This window comes from Prunus mume, linkage group LG3 (assembly GCF_029339155.1).
Source record: "Prunus mume cultivar Tortuosa linkage group LG3, ASM2933915v1, whole genome shotgun sequence".
Classification (NCBI taxonomy): Eukaryota; Viridiplantae; Streptophyta; class Magnoliopsida; order Rosales; family Rosaceae; genus Prunus; species Prunus mume.
Genome location: NC_142700.1, coordinates 2117387 through 2135462, shown reverse-complemented (window position 1 = coordinate 2135462; position 18076 = coordinate 2117387). Strand labels below are relative to the sequence as shown.

General features: G+C 37.7%; 4 protein-coding genes across 6 annotated transcripts; 1 reads left to right on the top strand and 3 right to left on the bottom strand.

The window, feature by feature from the left end:
• Positions 1-12: 12 nt before the first annotated feature.
• LOC103324657 (endonuclease 4-like) lies at positions 13-3202 on the bottom strand. The gene is made up of 9 exons (XM_008226750.3): positions 2914-3202; positions 2351-2525; positions 2012-2122; positions 1864-1919; positions 1578-1661; positions 1230-1322; positions 1037-1104; positions 884-957; positions 13-518 (listed from the first exon to the last, which is right to left on the bottom strand). Exons 1-9 carry the CDS (start codon positions 3025-3027, stop codon positions 400-402), a joined length of 894 nt encoding a protein of 297 aa, XP_008224972.2. The 5' UTR covers positions 3028-3202; the 3' UTR covers positions 13-399.
• Positions 3203-3352: 150 nt separating this feature from the next.
• On the top strand, positions 3353-5816 carry LOC103324656 (uncharacterized). The gene is made up of 6 exons (XM_008226749.2): positions 3353-3663; positions 4201-4380; positions 4710-4791; positions 4872-4979; positions 5087-5245; positions 5436-5816. The coding sequence occupies exons 1-6, from the start codon at positions 3409-3411 to the stop codon at positions 5630-5632; spliced, it is 981 nt and encodes a 326-aa protein (XP_008224971.2). The 5' UTR covers positions 3353-3408; the 3' UTR covers positions 5633-5816.
• A 102-nt stretch (positions 5817-5918) lies between these two features.
• LOC103324654 (beta-galactosidase 8-like) lies at positions 5919-11997 on the bottom strand. Of its 3 annotated transcripts, none has more exons than XM_089048508.1 (20): positions 11737-11997; positions 11278-11350; positions 11063-11158; positions 10800-10912; positions 10612-10698; positions 10351-10443; positions 9846-9989; positions 9557-9645; positions 9349-9454; positions 9140-9227; positions 8891-9009; positions 8587-8751; positions 8148-8347; positions 7880-7986; positions 7650-7759; positions 7420-7527; positions 7147-7257; positions 6853-7070; positions 6416-6743; positions 5919-6258 (listed from the first exon to the last, which is right to left on the bottom strand). In XM_089048508.1, exons 4-20 carry the CDS (start codon positions 10809-10811, stop codon positions 6148-6150), a joined length of 2196 nt encoding a protein of 731 aa, XP_088904634.1. In that variant the 5' UTR covers positions 10812-10912; positions 11063-11158; positions 11278-11350; positions 11737-11997; the 3' UTR covers positions 5919-6147. The 3 variants fall into 3 exon arrangements, with proteins under 3 accessions (XP_088904634.1, XP_088904635.1, XP_008224970.2); XM_089048509.1 differs by having other exon boundaries at positions 10612-10677; positions 11737-11996; XM_008226748.3 differs by lacking the exon at positions 11737-11997 and having other exon boundaries at positions 10612-10678; positions 11278-11699.
• Positions 11998-14106: 2109 nt separating this feature from the next.
• On the bottom strand, positions 14107-17397 carry LOC148918397 (beta-galactosidase 8-like; the record flags this gene model as incomplete). The annotated part of the gene is made up of 10 exons (XM_089048510.1): positions 14107-14964; positions 15095-15181; positions 15303-15408; positions 15511-15599; positions 15800-15943; positions 16301-16393; positions 16561-16627; positions 16749-16861; positions 17012-17107; positions 17227-17397. Coding segments are annotated over 9 exons (957 nt in total), but the record flags the coding sequence as incomplete, so codon positions are not given.
• Between the last annotated feature and the right edge of the window lie 679 nt (positions 17398-18076).

The window sequence follows — 18076 nt, the reverse complement described above, 5'->3', positions numbered from 1 at the left end:
ATTTCTATCTGCTGAGAAAAAAACCAACTAATTTGTTCCTCAATATGATGACACAATACTGATAATTTATAGGCCCGACAGAGGGACTTGGTTGCTTATATTTACAAGTCATTCAAGTTATTCAATGAGTACAAGTTTGGTCTTCCAACTATTTTAAGTACCCCAAACCAAAAGTCAGTCTTGATTGATTCTTTAACACAAGCCAGATGGGATGAGGTGTTGGGCATATTCTGGCATATTAGGGGCATCATCAACATATTAGGAATACATTAAGACTTCACTAATTTGATACATGAGGGAGGTCTTGCGTATGGGGAACTTGACGCTTTTAAGCAACAATGGTGGGCCCCACTATAGGTGATCTTCCGAAGATGCATCCCTATCCTCTATCCTCTACCTTCATGCTTCAGCAATTTTTGCTTCAGAAGAGAAAACACGATTGAGGGTAGCAGCCAGGCGGACCCCACTTTGAGCTATCCTCTTCTCCACAACAGGTAGCCGAGAAAGGAAGTAATCATCTAAACAAGAAGATAAAACAAAAAACTATATGAGAATATACTAGCATCAAAACAAAATGTTCCAAGTCCATGTGATGTATGTGATGGAGTTAGAGATAGAAAAACAAAAGCAGAAATGTGATTATATAAATATTTCTAGGACATGCAATTATGCAGGTAGGTTGTCATTGCTGCAATAGTCAGCTAGAGGGAACCAATACAAATGCAAATAGCCTGGCGGGATATCGTTTTCATTTTAAGAAAATGATTCTTAAGTTAGACCTAGATATCAAACATTTTCACACCTTTAATTCCGTTACTTTGTCTATTGGTATGTATGAAAGAGAAAACGAAAACCTTAAATGGAATAACAAATCCTTGCATACCTGTCAGTGTGCTTCCTGGTGTGGCATTTCTGTAAGCATATTTGCATGCCAAACTAATGCTTTCAGAAGCATATCTGCATGACCAAAAACAAGTTAAATCACATATACACGAGGTATTAAGCATTGGAGGAACTAAAACGAACATGTACATACTCATTTGGACATACAGTCTGATTATTTGCACAAATCTGCCATTCTGATATATCATTGGGCCAGCCATCCTGCAAATAAATAGAAAAGCAAATGAGTATCGCATTGCTGCACAGGGATGTGTACTCTTGTGAGGACAAAAGCACAAAAAAATCTTATAACAAACTCAAACAACAATAAAATATGAACTTCATACCGTAATATTACTTTCAATGGCCTTTATCATGATTGCAAGATCTTTACTATAGAATGTCTTTACAGCAGATTCAATGATCATATTATCCCAGACCTAGAACAGCACCAGTTTTACAGAGTCAAAAGCTTGAACACAAACAACAAATATGCCATCTTTTACAGTTCCAAAACCTCTCACATCTGACTGCTGCTTTGCACAATCATTCTTGTCCAAAAATAAAAAAATAAAAAAATAAAAAAAGCCAGAAAAACAGAGAAGGGGATGTACGTGGGAAATAAAGGGGAGATAATAATATAATCATTCATTTAGGTCCACGGCGATGGGGTTTACTATGGAATTAAGACATACATGGTGGAGATTCGTCTTCCTGCGATACCATCGGACTATTATTGTGTTCCCGCCGGCATCTCCAGTGAAGCCAACATGTAGGGGCTGTCAACACCAAACATGAATTTCTTAAAGAAAACGAAAGTGATAATTTCTCTTTTAAAATATGCACAAATCTAATCTAGTCTAAACCATTCAGATAGTGTCTTTCATTAATTTACACCACTTCATCCGGAAAATTTGAGATGCCACTGCATGGTTTACTCTTTTTCTAAGGCAGTTAAAGTTACCAGTGTGAAAAGAAAACCTGATGGACATCCCCAATAAAATGAGCCAAGAACATAAGTGCTTCAGTTAAGTTGTCTGTCATAAAAAAAATGAGGGAAATTGATATTTAGGAATAGTTATATGTTAGAATGGGCAAGCCTCAACATCCAATAAATATAGGTGCTTACACTTTGATTCTGAGATGGAGTCACGATAAGCTGAAAAGAGTTGCATTGTATAGTTGTAAATTGCTCCGGTCACACATCTATCTTTATGTCCAGCAGGGTCATGACAGTCTCCTATCAGACAAGGGCAATAACATTATCGTTCATCTTGAGAATTAAGTCAAAGAAAGAAGCCATGCAAAACAGACTATGAATTAAACTGAGCAGTTGCAGATCATGAACAGATGCATGATCCAGCAGGCACAAACTGCTGAAATAATTACATAGGCTAATGTCAAGAAAGTATCAGACCTAAAACTATCAAGATAGCACCACTAAATCACTGAAAAACTAGCTACTCACTGCAATATTTGTAGTTACACAAAAAATCTGGTGTGTCAACATAATGTAAAGCACTACTCCACCGCAAATGGAATCGAATCTCATCAGGCCACGAACAAACTTCAGCAAGATCACCCGCGGCAGACGCTGGAAGCAATTCTTTTACTGCAGCCAGGGCATCTTTACTCAGAAAGCCCTGTATCAAACAAATGTTGAAGATTCAGAACCCATCTTACCACCATCGTCAAAATTACAATATAAGCACAAAAATGAGGTGACATGGACAAAACCCCATCCTTTATCTTCATCAGCACTTCAAACACATTTTTGAACCAAATGAAGCTAAAAGTAATAAGTTGCATATAAATTATGCAACTAGTCTGACGATGCGCTCTCCCAATTTTCATATCCATCTTATCAATCCACTCTTTTCTCTACTAAAGCCATTTTTTTATCGACCAATTAATTTTATAGACAAAATATTTACAAATACCAGCAAGCTTGCATCACTTCTAGTTATGCATTTTCATGTTGGGTTGGTAAGAATAAAATCTAATTCCTCATGACTAAATATGCCGACTCACCTCTGCTATCTTGCAAATTGCGAAGTGGCCTTCTTTGCCCCAACCCAGAATTCCTGGCACCAACAGCAGAGACCCAAGCACCCTCCAAGTCCACCATAGTCCAGGCCCAGCCATTACTGTCAATAACACTGCTAAATATTCCCAGCAGAAATTAAGCTAGAAAGCACTCAAATTTTCCCCAGGAAATCAGTAACCCAATTTTTGGCAGCTGAGAAAATGTAAGACCAAAACCCAACAAGTCATTCGGGTTTGAATTGGAACTAAAAGGCTGGTGGGTCCTTCCTCAGAAACCAAACAAAGAGGAAAGAACCTAAACCACAAATGGACTTTGTGTTTGATAAATGCACACGACCTGTCGTTTATGGCCTCCCAGAGACGAATTCAACGACATATCGTTTGTTTCACCGCTTACTATAAGTTATTGTGTTCTGCTGCGAACGAGCAAGTGAAGTCGGTCTTCTTCTTCAGTGGAAAAGCTCAAAAGTTGAATCTTTGATGATGAAGGCCGTAGTCGTAACAACTCCAGGTGGACCAGAGGTCCTCAAGCTACAAGAAGTTGCAGACCCAGAACTCAAAGAAGATGAAGTCCTGATCAAAGTCGCGGCCACGGCGCTGAACCGAGCCGACACGTTGCAGAGGAAAGGGGCGTACCCGCCACCCCCGGGTTCCAGCCCCTACCTGGGTCTCGAATGTTCTGGAACCATCGAGGCCGTTGGGGAACACGTCTTACGCTGGCAAGTCGGTGATCGGGTAATACGGAATTTGGATATATATATTTTTTTATGTTGTGTTTTCTTGCTGAGAAAATGGTGGAAAGTAGAAGGAAAATGGGTGTTATGATCATTCGGTGTGCAAAGATGAAAAGAAAGGAATTTGGGAATATAGTGTTGCCAATGGAGTTGGTGGTTTATATATAATTTAACATTAAAATCAAAGCTTTTATTATCCCATTCACTTTCATGAGCTGAAACTATGGGTTCACCGGGGTTCTTGTGTAATGGGACTCTTTAGTGGCTCCAAATGAAAAATAAATCATATAAGGATCTTAAATTGGTGTAATCACAATTTGAATTTGCTTCAATAGTGCTTGCTTAGTAAAAGGTAATGGATTAATATCCCAGTTCGCTTATAAAAAAACTTTCGATGGAATGAGTTAAGCCTAGTAAAAACACTGCTTTTTACAACAGCCCTTTGTTCCATTCTGTCAGTGGAACCGGATTTGAGACTTTGTTTCCCCACAAAGGGTTTCTGTCACATACTTGAACTGTATCAATTTGTGTTGTGCAGGTGTGTGCTCTTCTTAGTGGAGGAGGGTATGCTGAGAAGGTGGCCGTTCCAGCTGGACAAGTTTTTCCCGTCCCGCCAGGTATTTCTTTGAAGGATGCTGCTAGCTTTCCTGAGGTGGCATGCACTGTTTGGTCGACTGTTTTTATGATGAGTCGGCTATCTGCTGGTGAAACGTTTTTGGTAACTTCTGAACCTACTATAGTATTCTCCTATTTGATCGTTTGAATGAAAATGCTGTAATGGTTGTAGGTCCAAAATAGCTATGGTGGCTTTTTTTATTTTGTTGTCTAAATGTCAGGTGCTTTCATTTATTTTCATGAAGATTTGTGGAAAATGTTATCAGAAATAAATTTTCTACCATATCTATATGTTTAGGTTGGTATTATTGCACTTTTTTGTGTATACTATCACAAATTATGCTCTGGGCATAACATAATTGATAAAGTCAATTCCTTTCTTTGTCTCTGATGCTAGCTTTATATATCACTGAATGACTGCCAAAATTTCAGGTTCATGGGGGCTCCAGTGGAATTGGTACATTTGCAATTCAGATAGCCAAATACCAGGGAGTAAGGGTGTTTGTCACAGCAGGTAAGCCGCAATTATTCTTTTATGGCATAAAAATCAGTTTTTTTTCCTTTGTAATTATCGATATAGATCTTGATCACCAGGAAGTGAGGAAAAGTTAGCTGTTTGCAAGGAGCTTGGAGCTGATGTGTGCATCAATTACAAGACCGAGGACTTTGTTGCACGGGTAAAGGAAGAAACAGGTGGCAAAGGTTTGTTCTCTTGTATCAACACTTCATTGATGTTAGAAATTAGGATTAATTTTTATTTTCAGTTACTGTCGGAGGAGAAAAACATGCTGATATATAACTAATGACAGGTGTTGATGTTATCTTGGATAGCATTGGGGCAAGCTACTTTCGGCGGAACCTTGACAGCTTAAATTTTGATGGGAGGCTTTTTGTCATTGGGATGTTGGGTGGTGCTGTTACAGAAATAGATCTCCGTGTTGTGCTTTCGAGGCGTCTCACCATCCAAGGTAGTAGAATTTATACTAGGTTTCTAAGTTCCATAGGTTTGAACTTTGGAGTTGGGTGGATTTGGCCTTGCAATGATTCATAACTTAGTGACACCGTTTTCCCTTCCTTTTTGCAAAGAGTTGTTGCGCTTTGTTTGATATAAGAATGTTTTTGGTATATCCTTATGTCATATGGTGGTTGTGTATGCAGCGGCTGGCTTGCGGTACAGAAGTCCAGAAAACAAAGCGGAAATTGCTAGGGAGGTGGAGAACAATGTGTGGCCTGCAATTGTTGCCGGCAGGGTGAAAACTGTGATCTACAAGTCTTTTCCACTATCTGAGGCAGCAGAAGCTCACCGGCTCATGGAAAGCAGCCAGCATATTGGAAAGATACTGCTTGTTGCGTGATGATATATGAATGTTAACTGTAATAAAATGTAATAATCAAGTGAATAATTCAGACCTCATTAGGTTGGTCGGGTCTAGGATGATGCTGAGTGTGCATATATTTAATATTGTGGTATGGCGATGATGCTTATGTTGTACTCTTGTATTATGAGAATAAATTACTACACGATCATTCAGTTTTCAATTTGCCACTTCGTGCCCTTCCCAGAATTCATGCAAAATTGATTAATCTTAATCAATAATAATGTGCCCTTAATCGGCCTCCAGGGTTATCAAAGTGAAAATGTTCCCAGAATTAATGCAATATTGATTCACCTTAATCAAAATGGTGGGTTTTCAAGTCAAGTAATTCATAATTTTTGTGCACTTGCCTGTGTAATATCCATGTCAAATAACATCTTCGCAAGTAAAGGGCCAAAAAGATCACAAGATACGTCATCAGCAGCACTATAGTGCATCGTGCCAACCTATCTATCCATTCAAGTCTCGTGGTTTGGTGTAAACAAGTGGAACTTTCAATCACTGCAAAGAGCTTCAACAGCTAAACATTTTAGCACTCCAGGACAAGGATCACCCAAGGTTGCTGTGGAGATGGGGATTGAACATCTTTCTTGGCCAAGGCAAGCCTGCAAGTCCATTGAAATTAAATCCAGCTTATCGTACAAGAAAACCTCATGTTTTTTTAGAGGACATTCTAGTTTAAGGACCTCTAACTCCAAATTGAATCAGAACCTGGGTTACTGGTTCCACATTATAATATGAAGAAGCTGAGGTTTCTCTTACCTGCTGAACAATTGATAAGATGTCGGCATTGCAAGCTCCCAAAGCGAATGTGCCACATTTTCCAATAGGAGTTCCAAAGCTAGCGAAATTGATTGAAGTGATGTACCATCCTCGTTCACAGGTCAGTTGAACTTCAGGGTTTTGAGATATGAATTCCGAGTTTGGTTTCCAGGAATCGGCAGGCGGAGGATCAGTCTCTGATACATGTGCACATATCTCTTGGCCAGTTTTTGTCCTCAAAGAAATCTTAGAAGGGTCACCACCAAGCTCTTCATAGAGAACTAGAAGGTTCTCTCCAATATGCACCCACGTACGGGGAATATGGTACCTAAAAATTATATACAATGTATTTGATTTTAATATGATTATATCACTTTTGGTGCATCACTATGCAGGACAACATAAATGAACAAAACCAGCAATGCATTCACTCTTACAGAGTTTGAGCTGGTTGACCACAGTTCTTTAGACATTTCGATGGATCGTAGGCTCCTCTGTAGTCACAATCACTGCCATTGGTGCAACCAGATGATGGTGAGAGGTAGGCAGGCCAATATCTCCCTATGCTCTGCCCATTAACCCATGCTTGTCCCTTTCCCATGCTAGCAAGATTTAATGCCAAAGGACCCTTTCCTTCAGGAGCAAGGAATGCAACCTGAGGATGAGAAGAACATCAATCGAAGAAAGCAAAATGAAAAGAAAACATTGAACCAAGCATGCAAACTGCTTACCTTGTACCATATCAAACTCTGATTAACTGGTGGAGCTGCTCCTGTAGTCCAGAGTGAACTGTTTGCAAGATTTATGTTATCCAAATCAAGGTCTTCCCCTTCAAGTCCCACCTTAAGATAAGGAAATATCAAATATGGGCTTGTGAGATCAAGATTATGCGTATAAATTGTGCTTATGTGTATGTATATATATAGCAATCATATATCACGCCAGTCAGCTAACTCAATTTCAATTTTGAACCAATGTCACCGCTATGAAGAAAATGCTCTAACCTGGTAGGTCCATTCTTCAAAAGAAAGATCACTTGTGTCGTTCTTTAAGTCACGAAGAGCAACATAAAAGATTCCTGCTCCTGCAACATCGAACCATGGTCCATAGTTCTGGAAAATTACAGAAGGAGTTTATATCAAGAGGCCATGAGCATGTTAAGGTGGATGGCTCTTTTTTAATTAATATTAAAAGAAAATCCACATGAAAATTAGCGCCAAACAGTATTATGTACCTGTACACCAATCATCATACTCAACAGATCTATGGTATTATTTCCATGGTTTAGAGTAATCTTCTCATCTAGGATGAAGCTTGCATCTTCATGGTTACCGTATCCAAATCCTTCAAGATAACAATATAAAATGTTCTTTTAGATGCACAAAGGCTAAACTTCTGAATACATAGGGATTCAAGAGTTGGCTGATCAGTTTTTTACTTCTCTGCATTCAATAGAGTACCAACCTACAAGTCTTTTGTTTACAAAAACAAGTGCTGCATGCCCCAGGCTCTCAATATGCAGAAAAAGTTCTTTCTCTTGACCAGGTATGTTGTTTTCTTTCACATTAATACTGCCAGTATAGTGAAGCACATTCAAGAAGATGTCAGAAATTGAATAGGATTAAAAATAACTAGCATACAAGTATGCTAAGGATTTCTAATATATCCATTTGATGAGCACAGAAATGCACTGGATTGACTGTAAAAATTATCATCAAAACTGGATTATTACCTTATTGTATACCATAAATAATCACTAGTATCTTTTGTTGTAGTTATCTGCTCCAGTAAGCCTGAGTTCATAAACGAATTGTTGCTCCAAATACCGACTCTTTCTTTATACCAACTCCATGAAGATGGTTCCAATATAAAATCATTTACACTGGTTGTGGCGGAAAAAGAAGAATCTCCAAGAGTTCTTTGTGAGACAACCTTCAATTGTGACACATTGTTGTGAGGAAAATATCATCAACATAAGAGCTAATAAAGACATGAGCATAGACCTTACAAAAACTATTTATTTTCTCTCTTCTTCTCTCTCCTCTTCCTTAACTACCAAAATCCTAACAGGTTCAAGAGATTCTGTAACATTTTCTTTCTAAGCTATAAAAAGTTGTTAGTCCCAATTGACCCAGTTTGAATGAAATACTAAATTACAATAGGATATGTACCTTTGCAGTATTAAATATAATATTTTTACAATCGGGAAGGATGCTCACGGACCAAGCTGGAAGGAAATAGATATTTCCATTAAAAGTGACATTTGCATCTAAGCTACTGCCATAATTAGCAAGAAAGGCTGCACACTCATTAGAACTTTTATAGTAGACATGTGCCTGATGAAGAAAGGAAAAACCAAAGTGAGGATGGAGTAAGAGATATGAGCATGAGAAAATAATGGTGAAAACTGATCATCAAAGACAATTGATTTAAGTCCAGAAAATTTATTGAAGAATCTTGAAATATGTTGCACACCTCTAAGTTTTTACCAAGTTGCACTTGTGTTGGATCGGAGCTGATCATATGTTCTTCACACTGCTTTATCGCCTTGTGCAAGTCACGCAGGTGGCCCCATTTTGGCTGCCTAAGAAAACCTGCATAAGGTTCCTCACAAGATGAAACAACCTCAGGATATTTGAATGACAATTCTGAATTTCTGAGCCACACAACAAAAATTAATCTGTTTAACTAATTTCTCAAAATCCAAGTGTTGGATAAATTTACCATATTCATCTATGGGAGCATCATAATCATAGCTTGTCGCAACCAAAGGGCCTCCAGCTGTTCGCCCGAAGTTGGTCCCCCCAAAATACTGCAAGGAAATAACAGTGAACAAAGACATCATGATGATGTTTATGGAAGCATATGGGGGTGAAAATGCTAACCTTTACCAATCAAGGCTAGAACTAGAAAGAGAAATCTGTGTAGCTTACCATATAATAGTTTTGAAAAGTGCCACCTGTTTCAAAAAACCGTGCAACAGCAAAAGCAAGATCCTCAACAGGTCGAAAAGGAATTGGATTGCCAAATCCAAGGAACCTACACATTACATGTGATGATATTCAACATTTTGTATTTCCAAGTTGAACTCCAAAGGTGGACTTGTCTCCTATATGTTATAATAATAAGCTAGGTTGTTACCATCCACTGTAATTCTCTGTCCACATCTTTGGTTTGGATGGGGAATTTGGGGTAAACCTATCACAATAAAATCCATTGCATGTGTTTATCTGCAGGAAATTTATAAAAATAATGAAACCTTTCAAATGGAAATATTGAAAGAACGGGTACAATGGAAAGGTGGGAAAAACTGTGAGAAGATAACAATTAGAAGGTACAAGGATTGGCAAACTTGAAGACCTTCCAAGTAATGATGCCTCTTATCAGTGTAGACAACACCTTTTCATGGAAAATCAAGTACAATACTCACAATTGGATCCGGTGCATCGTCTTGCACACACATCACCCAAGGTACAGATGTATTAAGACTGACAGCAGTTTCTGCAGCCCATTTGACATATAATTCTCCACCAACTCCATATGAACCTTCAATATTTCCATATTCATTTTCAACCTGTCAGAGCACATATAAGAATGAAAATTGAGCATGCAAAACAGAACTGTAATTTATATTAGCCTACTTTTTTGGAATGTAAGTTATGAAGCTTGAATAAATGCAAGATTACTAATCAACATGCATGATCGAAACACTATGAGTGCCCCAACTACGTTTTGGATACATAATCTGCATAACCGTCTTTTTAGTGTACGTCTTGATAAGCATCCAATGACTTAAACTAGTCATGCACTTGGTACAATGCTTCACTTGGCAATTAAAAAATAAATGGGGTACAATTAAACCATCACATTAAGAATTAATAAGTTAGACCTGATAAGTTTCATATAGTGTATGGCCTACTGTCAAAGGAAAGCACCTGAGCAAGAATGATTGGGCCTCCTTGTGATGCGAAGAGATGCTCCTTCTTCATCATTTCAACAATTTTTGCAAGAAATTGCTTCATTTCAATCTGCATTTTGACAAGTATATAAAGTTTTCCAATCCATAAGATTCAATGCATTAAAGTGAACAAGTTTTTCAAAAGCAATAGCAATGCAAATAAAGATGGAAAAGTAAGAGGTCTTGTTTTATCCAAGGAGAAACCGTTTCCACTGGCAAAAATAAATGTACCAAGTACCTTAAAAGGTGCATTTGTTGTGCGAAACTGAATTCCGGGAATAAAGTGTAACCAAATAGGAAATCCTCTGTCATAAGATAATGATATCTGCAGAATCAGTAAAAGCTATAACAGAGTGGAAAATACAGAACTAGGAAACTGATGCCAGTGCAATGTACACCACAAGAGAGCATGAAACAGAAACAAACCCATAGTTCCATTCAGCACAAGCATACGGGCCAATCCTCAAATGGACTAGAAGGCCAGTGTCTTGCACTGTCTTCACAAACCTTACCAAATCAAACCTGCCTTCAAAGTAGTACTATAAAAAATGAAAGAAAACATCAAATTAATGACAAATTTAGGGGAAAATAGATGCCAATATTCCTAAAGGACTTAACTAGCTAGCTGAGAGGCTAGTGGTTTGTTCATATTAGAATGAATTTACATCAGAGGCCAGAATTATTCATACCTGGCCTTTTACAGGCTCATGATAGTTCCAGAAAACATAAGTCTCTATCACGTCCAGTCCCCCTTCCTTAGATTTCTTAATAATTTCCGGCCACACCTGCATTGTTCCCCAACAAGCACAATCCCGACAGTGTCATTACCATGCATCCTCTGATAGCCTTTTCAAAGTTTCTCAAAAAAATTACAATCACATTAACCACAGATTCTAGAAGTCACCTCTGGAGTGCTTCGAGGATAATGGATAGAGCCCGACTGCAAAATCCGCCGCTTCCCATCAATAACCAGTGCTCTGTGGTCATATGTCACAGTAGCAGAAAGCACTTTTTCAGTGAAATAACCTTCAAAAACTAGGAGAGCAAAAAGAACAAATGCCACCAAATTCTTGGTTCCCATCATTCAATTTAACCAAACTCACTAAACCCAGAATGCAGAAAACAGCAACGGAGCATAACCAAGCAAAATGTCCAAGAAAAATCCAAAAGACTCAACATTTTCCACAACCCATGTTGGTATTAGTACTTCCCATCAAGAGGAGAAAGAGCACGAGATTGATAAAATTTTACAGGCGCAAATAATATATTAACATGTGGGCTACTGTGGGAATTGGTTTCTTGGCATTGAAAGTGCAAAGTATATGTATACATACACGGAGTTTTAAATGGAAAAGAATTGTACCTGAATGATTATCTAGACGAGATATCCAAAGCTTGGTTTTGGAGGGAAGCTGAGGGCACTAAACTAGTTTTAAGAAGAAAAAACAAAGGTGTTTGCTGTCAGTGGATAAGAGTACAAGGAGCTGACACAGAGAGCAGAACTTCATTTTCAAGTTTTTTGGAAGCACATCGTGTGCAAGCGGTGAAGAATGGAGATAGTTTGATCGCGGCAGACGGCCAGTTGTGCAAGCATGCTTGTCAGTTTTCGTATTCATCCATGACTCGACCGTTGATTTGAGGAAAGTTGAAGTTTTCGGCCCTTAATTTGGAAAACAAGTGTCTGGCAGTTCCATAGTTTGGGCCAGCTTTTTCTCTGGGACCATAGTTTTGTCTGCTGTTGGGCAAGAATTTGGGCCCTGCATTGCCATCGTTATTGTGGATCATCCTTTTGCAATCTTTTTTCTTTAATTAATCAAAGAGGAATAGAGCTTGAGAGTTCTTTCAATACTAGGCTCTTCACTTCACATATGCTTTCGCGCATACGAAATGCTTTTTTTTTAAAAAAAATTTAATTTAATTTAGAATTAAAAATAATAATGGGTAGTTATGTTCTATAAAAATAGGATCCATTATCTGATTTTTTTTTAATTTTAATTTTTTTAATATGAAAACGAGTGTGAATTTATCATATTATCATTATTTAATTAATAATTTCAATTCTTAATATTTGCATTAACCAATGACATTTTTTAGTATTTTGAATGTTTCACCATTCTCTGCCTTTTACTTATATATATATATATATTAAATACGAAAAAGAAGGTAGAATCTTCTCCAATATGAACAACTTTTGGGTGTGACTATCTACAAATTCACATATTTTAGAGAGGAGTAACATTACATATAACAGTTACAGTGAAAATTTTCTCATTACCAAACTAAAGTAGATTTGACTTGAGAGTCAACATTGAGTAGAATTTGTGGACTTTGATGCCAGTCTCTCTTGTTGTCTTTTATTTGCTTCACTTGAGCCATAAAAATTCAGTTTGATGGGTAAAACAAATTTCAATTTTCAAATGTAAGTTGTAACCTTTAAATTCCCACAGAGAGCAGTAAGATTACAAATGTCTTTTGAGGTGTTGCTCTTGTATGGGAGTTCTGCCTCTATTAGAAATGCGGTCAATAATGTGATTTCAAATAACATAAAATAATCTCAAGATCCACACCGTGTCTCACCTCATTTTCAAAGTGACGAAAGATGACTACCTCTCAAAAGAATTTGAGACTGAACGCATCCTTACCTGGGTTCAGGTTTTTATCATTTTCCTCTATACTAGAAGAAAACCTAGGAATCACGAGTTCTGTTGTAATAAAATAAAACTGGATAAGAAACACGAGCTGATAAAATAATACATGTGCATTATTCCGATGATTATTAATTGTGACTGCACACACAACTACTCCACAGCTCACACCTCTCTTTTATTTTTATAAAAATGATTAGTGATAAGTCGTGATCGTTTATTTTCAAAGAAACAGAGAGAAGAAGCTGACTTGGCTTGGCACACAAGAATTTCCGAATGACAACAAAACCTATGCAAGTCTACAACTAAGATACAAAGATTCACACCTGGAGTAGAAAACAAATTTACACATGAAATCAAGACGGTTAATTTTCTCTCCCATTTACTTCAAATTTATATGAAGCGAGGAAGATGGTGCAGGTTTAGACAGTATCCTTACGGATCCAATGTTCACATGCAGGGTTGACAGACTGACAGCATTGGTGGGAATCTCTGCAGCATCATTCTATGAAGCATCAAGTGGAAAACCAAATAAATTTATAAATTTATGGTCAATTGTCAACATTATTTTTGTTTATCCATCGCCAATATATTTGTTTAAAATTTCGACCAATTGTCAATGATCTCACTTACATTTTGTTGGGGAAAGCTAGGGATGACAACTCTCCTTGTGTTCAACTTAGGAACCTGAAAGTCGATGGATGTAAAATCCCATTTTTCCAGAACCATAATTTGTTCAACCATATTGTCCTTATTCTTATCCATCAAATTTTCGGCTGAGATAAGCTTGGCACATTTCGATTGCATAAGAAGTGAAAGAGGTAGCCTGTTATTGTTTGGGAGCGACGTTTGAAGGACGGACGAGGTTCTTCTTCTTCTCCTTTTAACTCTTAGCACACTATTTTTGCATTAATTTGGAAATTATTTCTTAGCTTGTCTTACCGATAGCGTTTCTTCTACCATGAACTGCGCTTAGGATTGATCAGACCACCCACTTTGAGATTTAGATCAACAAGGCCTTTTTACATTAAGAACAAAATAAAAACTCTTCTCTTATTAATCTTGTCCTTTCAGGGTGTTTAGGACAAATCCAGTATTTATCAGTTTATAACTCAATCCAGATTAGATTAGATGAGATGATAATTGGACTTATATATCTTCAATGAAAACAAATGTATCTGCTCACATAAAAGTTTAAGTGTGCTATCCACAGCAACTCAGTGTAAATAACCGAGTCAACAAATTTGACTCATCAGTCCTCACAAAGCTTGAGTCAAGTAGCTCAACCCTAGTTGAGAAGTAGTATAGCTACCAGCTGTCACAAAGCTTGAGCTAATAAAGACATGAGCATAGACCTTACAAAAACTATTTATTTTCTCTCTTCTTCTCTCTCCTCTTCCTTAACTACCAAAATCCTAACAGGTTCAAGAGATTCTGTAACATTTTCTTTCTGTGCTATAAGAAGCTGCTAGTCCCAATTGACCCAGTTTGAATGAAATACTAAATTACAATAGGATATGTACCTTCGCAATATTAAATATAACATTTTTACAATCGGGAAGGATGCTCACGGACCAAGCTGGGAGGAAATAGATATTTCCATTAAAAGTGACATTTGCATCCAAGCTACTGCCATAATTAGCAAGAAAGGCTGCACACTCATTGGAACTTTTATAGTAGACATGTGCCTGATGAAGAAAGGAAAAACCAAAGTGAGGATGGAGTAAGAGATATGAGCATGAGAAAATAATGGTGAAAACTGATCCTCAAAGACAATTGATTTAAGTCCAGAAAATTTATTGAAGAATCTTGAAATATGTTGCACACCTCTAAGTTTTTACCAAATTGCACTTGTGTTGGATTGGAGCTGATCATATGTTCTTCACACTGCTTTATCGCCTTGTGCAAGTCACGCAGGTGGCCCCATTTTGGCTGCCTAAGAAAACCTGCATAAGGTTCCTCACAAGATGAAACAACCTCAAGATATTTGAATGACAATTCTGAATTTCTGAGCCACACAACAAAAATTAATCTGTTTCACTAATTTCTCAAAATCCAAGTGTTGGATAAATTTACCATATTCATCTATGGGAGCATCATAATCATAGCTTGTTGCAACCAAAGGGCCTCCAGCTGTTCGCCCGAAGTTGGTCCCCCAAAATACTGCAAGGAAATAACAGAGAAAAAGGACATTATGATGATGTTTATGGAAGCATATGGTGGTGAAAATGCTAAACCTTACCAATCAAGACTATAACTAGAAAGAGAAATCTGTGTAGCTTACCATATAATAGTTTTGAAAAGTGCCACCTGTTTCAAAAAACCGTGCAACAGCAAAAGCAAGATCCTCAACAGGTCGAAAAGGAATTGGATTGCCAAATCCAAGGAACCTACACATTACATATGATGATATTCAACATTCTGTATTTCCAAGTTGAACTCCAAAGGTGGACTTGTCTCCTATATGTCATAATAATAGGCTAGATTGTTACCATCCACTGTAATTCTCTGTCCACATCTTTGGTTTGGATGGGGAATTTGGGGTAAACCTATCACAATAAAATCCATTGCATGTGTTTATCTGCAGGTAATTTATAAAAATAATGAATCCTTTCAAATGGAAATATTGAAAGAACGGGTACAATGGAAAGGTGGGAAAAACTGTGAGAAGATAACAATTAGAAGGTACAAGGATTGGCAAACTTGAAGACCTTCCATGTAATGATGACTCATATCAGCGTAGGCAACACCTTTTCATGGAAAATCAAGTACAATACTCACAATTGGATCCCGTGCATCGTCTTGCACACACATCACCCAAGGTACAGATGTATTAAGACTGACAGCAGTTTCTGCAGCCCATTTGACATATAATTCTCCACCAACTCCATATGAACCTTCAATATTTCCATATTCATTTTCAACCTGTCAGAGCACATATAAGAATGAAAATTGAGCATGCAAAACAGAACTGTAATTTCTATTAGCCTACTTTTTTGGAATGTAAATGAAGCTTGAATAAATGCAAGATTACCATAATCAACATGCATGATCGAAACACCATGAGTGCCCTAACTACGTTTTGGATACATAATCATAACCATCTTTTTAGTGTACGTCTTGATAAGCATCCAACGACTTAAACTAGTCATGCACTTGGTACAATGCTTCACTTGGCAATTAAAAAATAAATGGGGTACAATTAAACCATCACATTAAGAATTAATAAGTTAGACCTGATAAGTTTCATATAGTGTATGGCCTACTGTCAAAGGAAAGCACCTGAGCAAGAATGATTGGGCCTCCTTGTGATGCGAAGAGATGCTCCTTCTTCATCATTTCAACAATTTTTGCAAGAAATTGCTTCATTTCAATCTGCATTTTGACAAGTATATAAAGTTTTCCAATCCATAAGATTCAATGCATTAAAGTGAACAAGTTTTTCAAAAGCAAGTAGCAATGCAAATAAAGATGGAAAAGTAAGAGGTCTTGTTTTATCCAAAGAGAAAATTTCCACTGGCAAAAATAAATGTACCAAGTACCTTAAAAGGTGCATTTGTTGTGCGAAACTGAATTCCGGGAATAAAGTGTAACCAAATAGGAAATCCTCTGTCATAAGATAATGATATCTGCAGAATCAGTAAAAGCTATAACAGAGTGGAAAATACAGAACTAGGAAACTGATGCCAGTGCAATGTACACCACAAGAGAGCATGAAACAGAAACAAACCCATAGTTCCATTCAGCACAAGCATACGGGCCAATCCTCAAATGGACTAGAAGGCCAGTGTCTTGCACTGTCTTCACAAACCTTACCAAATCGAACCTGCCTTCAAAGTAGTACTACAAAAAATGAAAGAAAACATCAAATTAATGACAAATTTAGGGGAAAATAGATGCCAATATTCCTAAAGGACTTAACTAGCTAGCTGAGAGGCTAGTGGTTTGTTCATATTAGAATGAATTTACATCAGAGGCCAGAATTATTCATACCTGGCCTTCTACAGGCTCATGATAGTTCCAGAAAACATAAGTCTCTATCACGTCCAGTCCCCCTTCCTTAGATTTCTTAATAATTTCCGGCCACACCTGCATTGTTCCCCAACAAGCACAATCCCGACAGTGTCATTACCATGCATCCTCTGATAGCCTTTTCAAAGTTTCTCAAAAAAATTACAATCACATTAACCACAGATTCTAGAAGTCACCTCTGGAGTGCTTCGAGGATAATGGATAGAGCCCGACTGCAAAATCCGCCGCTTCCCATCAATAACCAGTGCTCTGTGGTCATATGTCACAGTAGCAGAAAGCACTTTTTCAGTGAAATAACCTTCAAAAACTAGGCGAGCAAAAAGAACAAATGCCACCAAACTCTTGGTTCAAATCCTTTCAGTGCAAGCGTGTTTTTCAGTTTTCGTCATCATCCATGACTCGACCGTTGAAGTTTTTGGCCCTTAATTTGAAAAACAAGTGTTGGGCAGTTCTACAAGTTTGGGCCAGCTTTTCCTCTGCGACCATAGTTTTGTCTGTTGGGCAAGAATTTGGGCCCTGCATTGCCATCGTTATTGTGTGGGTCATCCTTTTGCAGTATGAAAAAGAAGGCAGAGTCTTCTCCAATATGAACAGCTTTTGGGTTTAGGGAGAAAAGCGGAATACTTACTGTGAAGAGTTGTTATTTTTGGGCTTTCTCAAGCTTGGGCAAAAAGTCCCTTCCTGCCCATTCTTCTCACCAGATTGACACTGAAACAATTTGGAAAATTTATGTGGTTCCAAAGATAAGGAACTTCCTGTGGAGGGCGGTGTCAAACGCAATCCCTACGAAACTTAACTTATATAGGAGGAAAGTTAGTTGCAATCCTTTATGTCCTTTTGGCTTGCCAGCGCCCCTTAGTTTTTGTTGTAATTTGGATCTGGTGCTTACTGTTCTTAGTAGGCAGTATTTTGTGTTGTTTCTTATTTTCTTTTGCTTTCTTGCCTTTCTCCCTGGTGGATGGGCTCTCTCTTGTTTCGTTTCGTTTTGGCCTTGTTTGGCTTTTTATGGAGGTATCTTTCGATCAA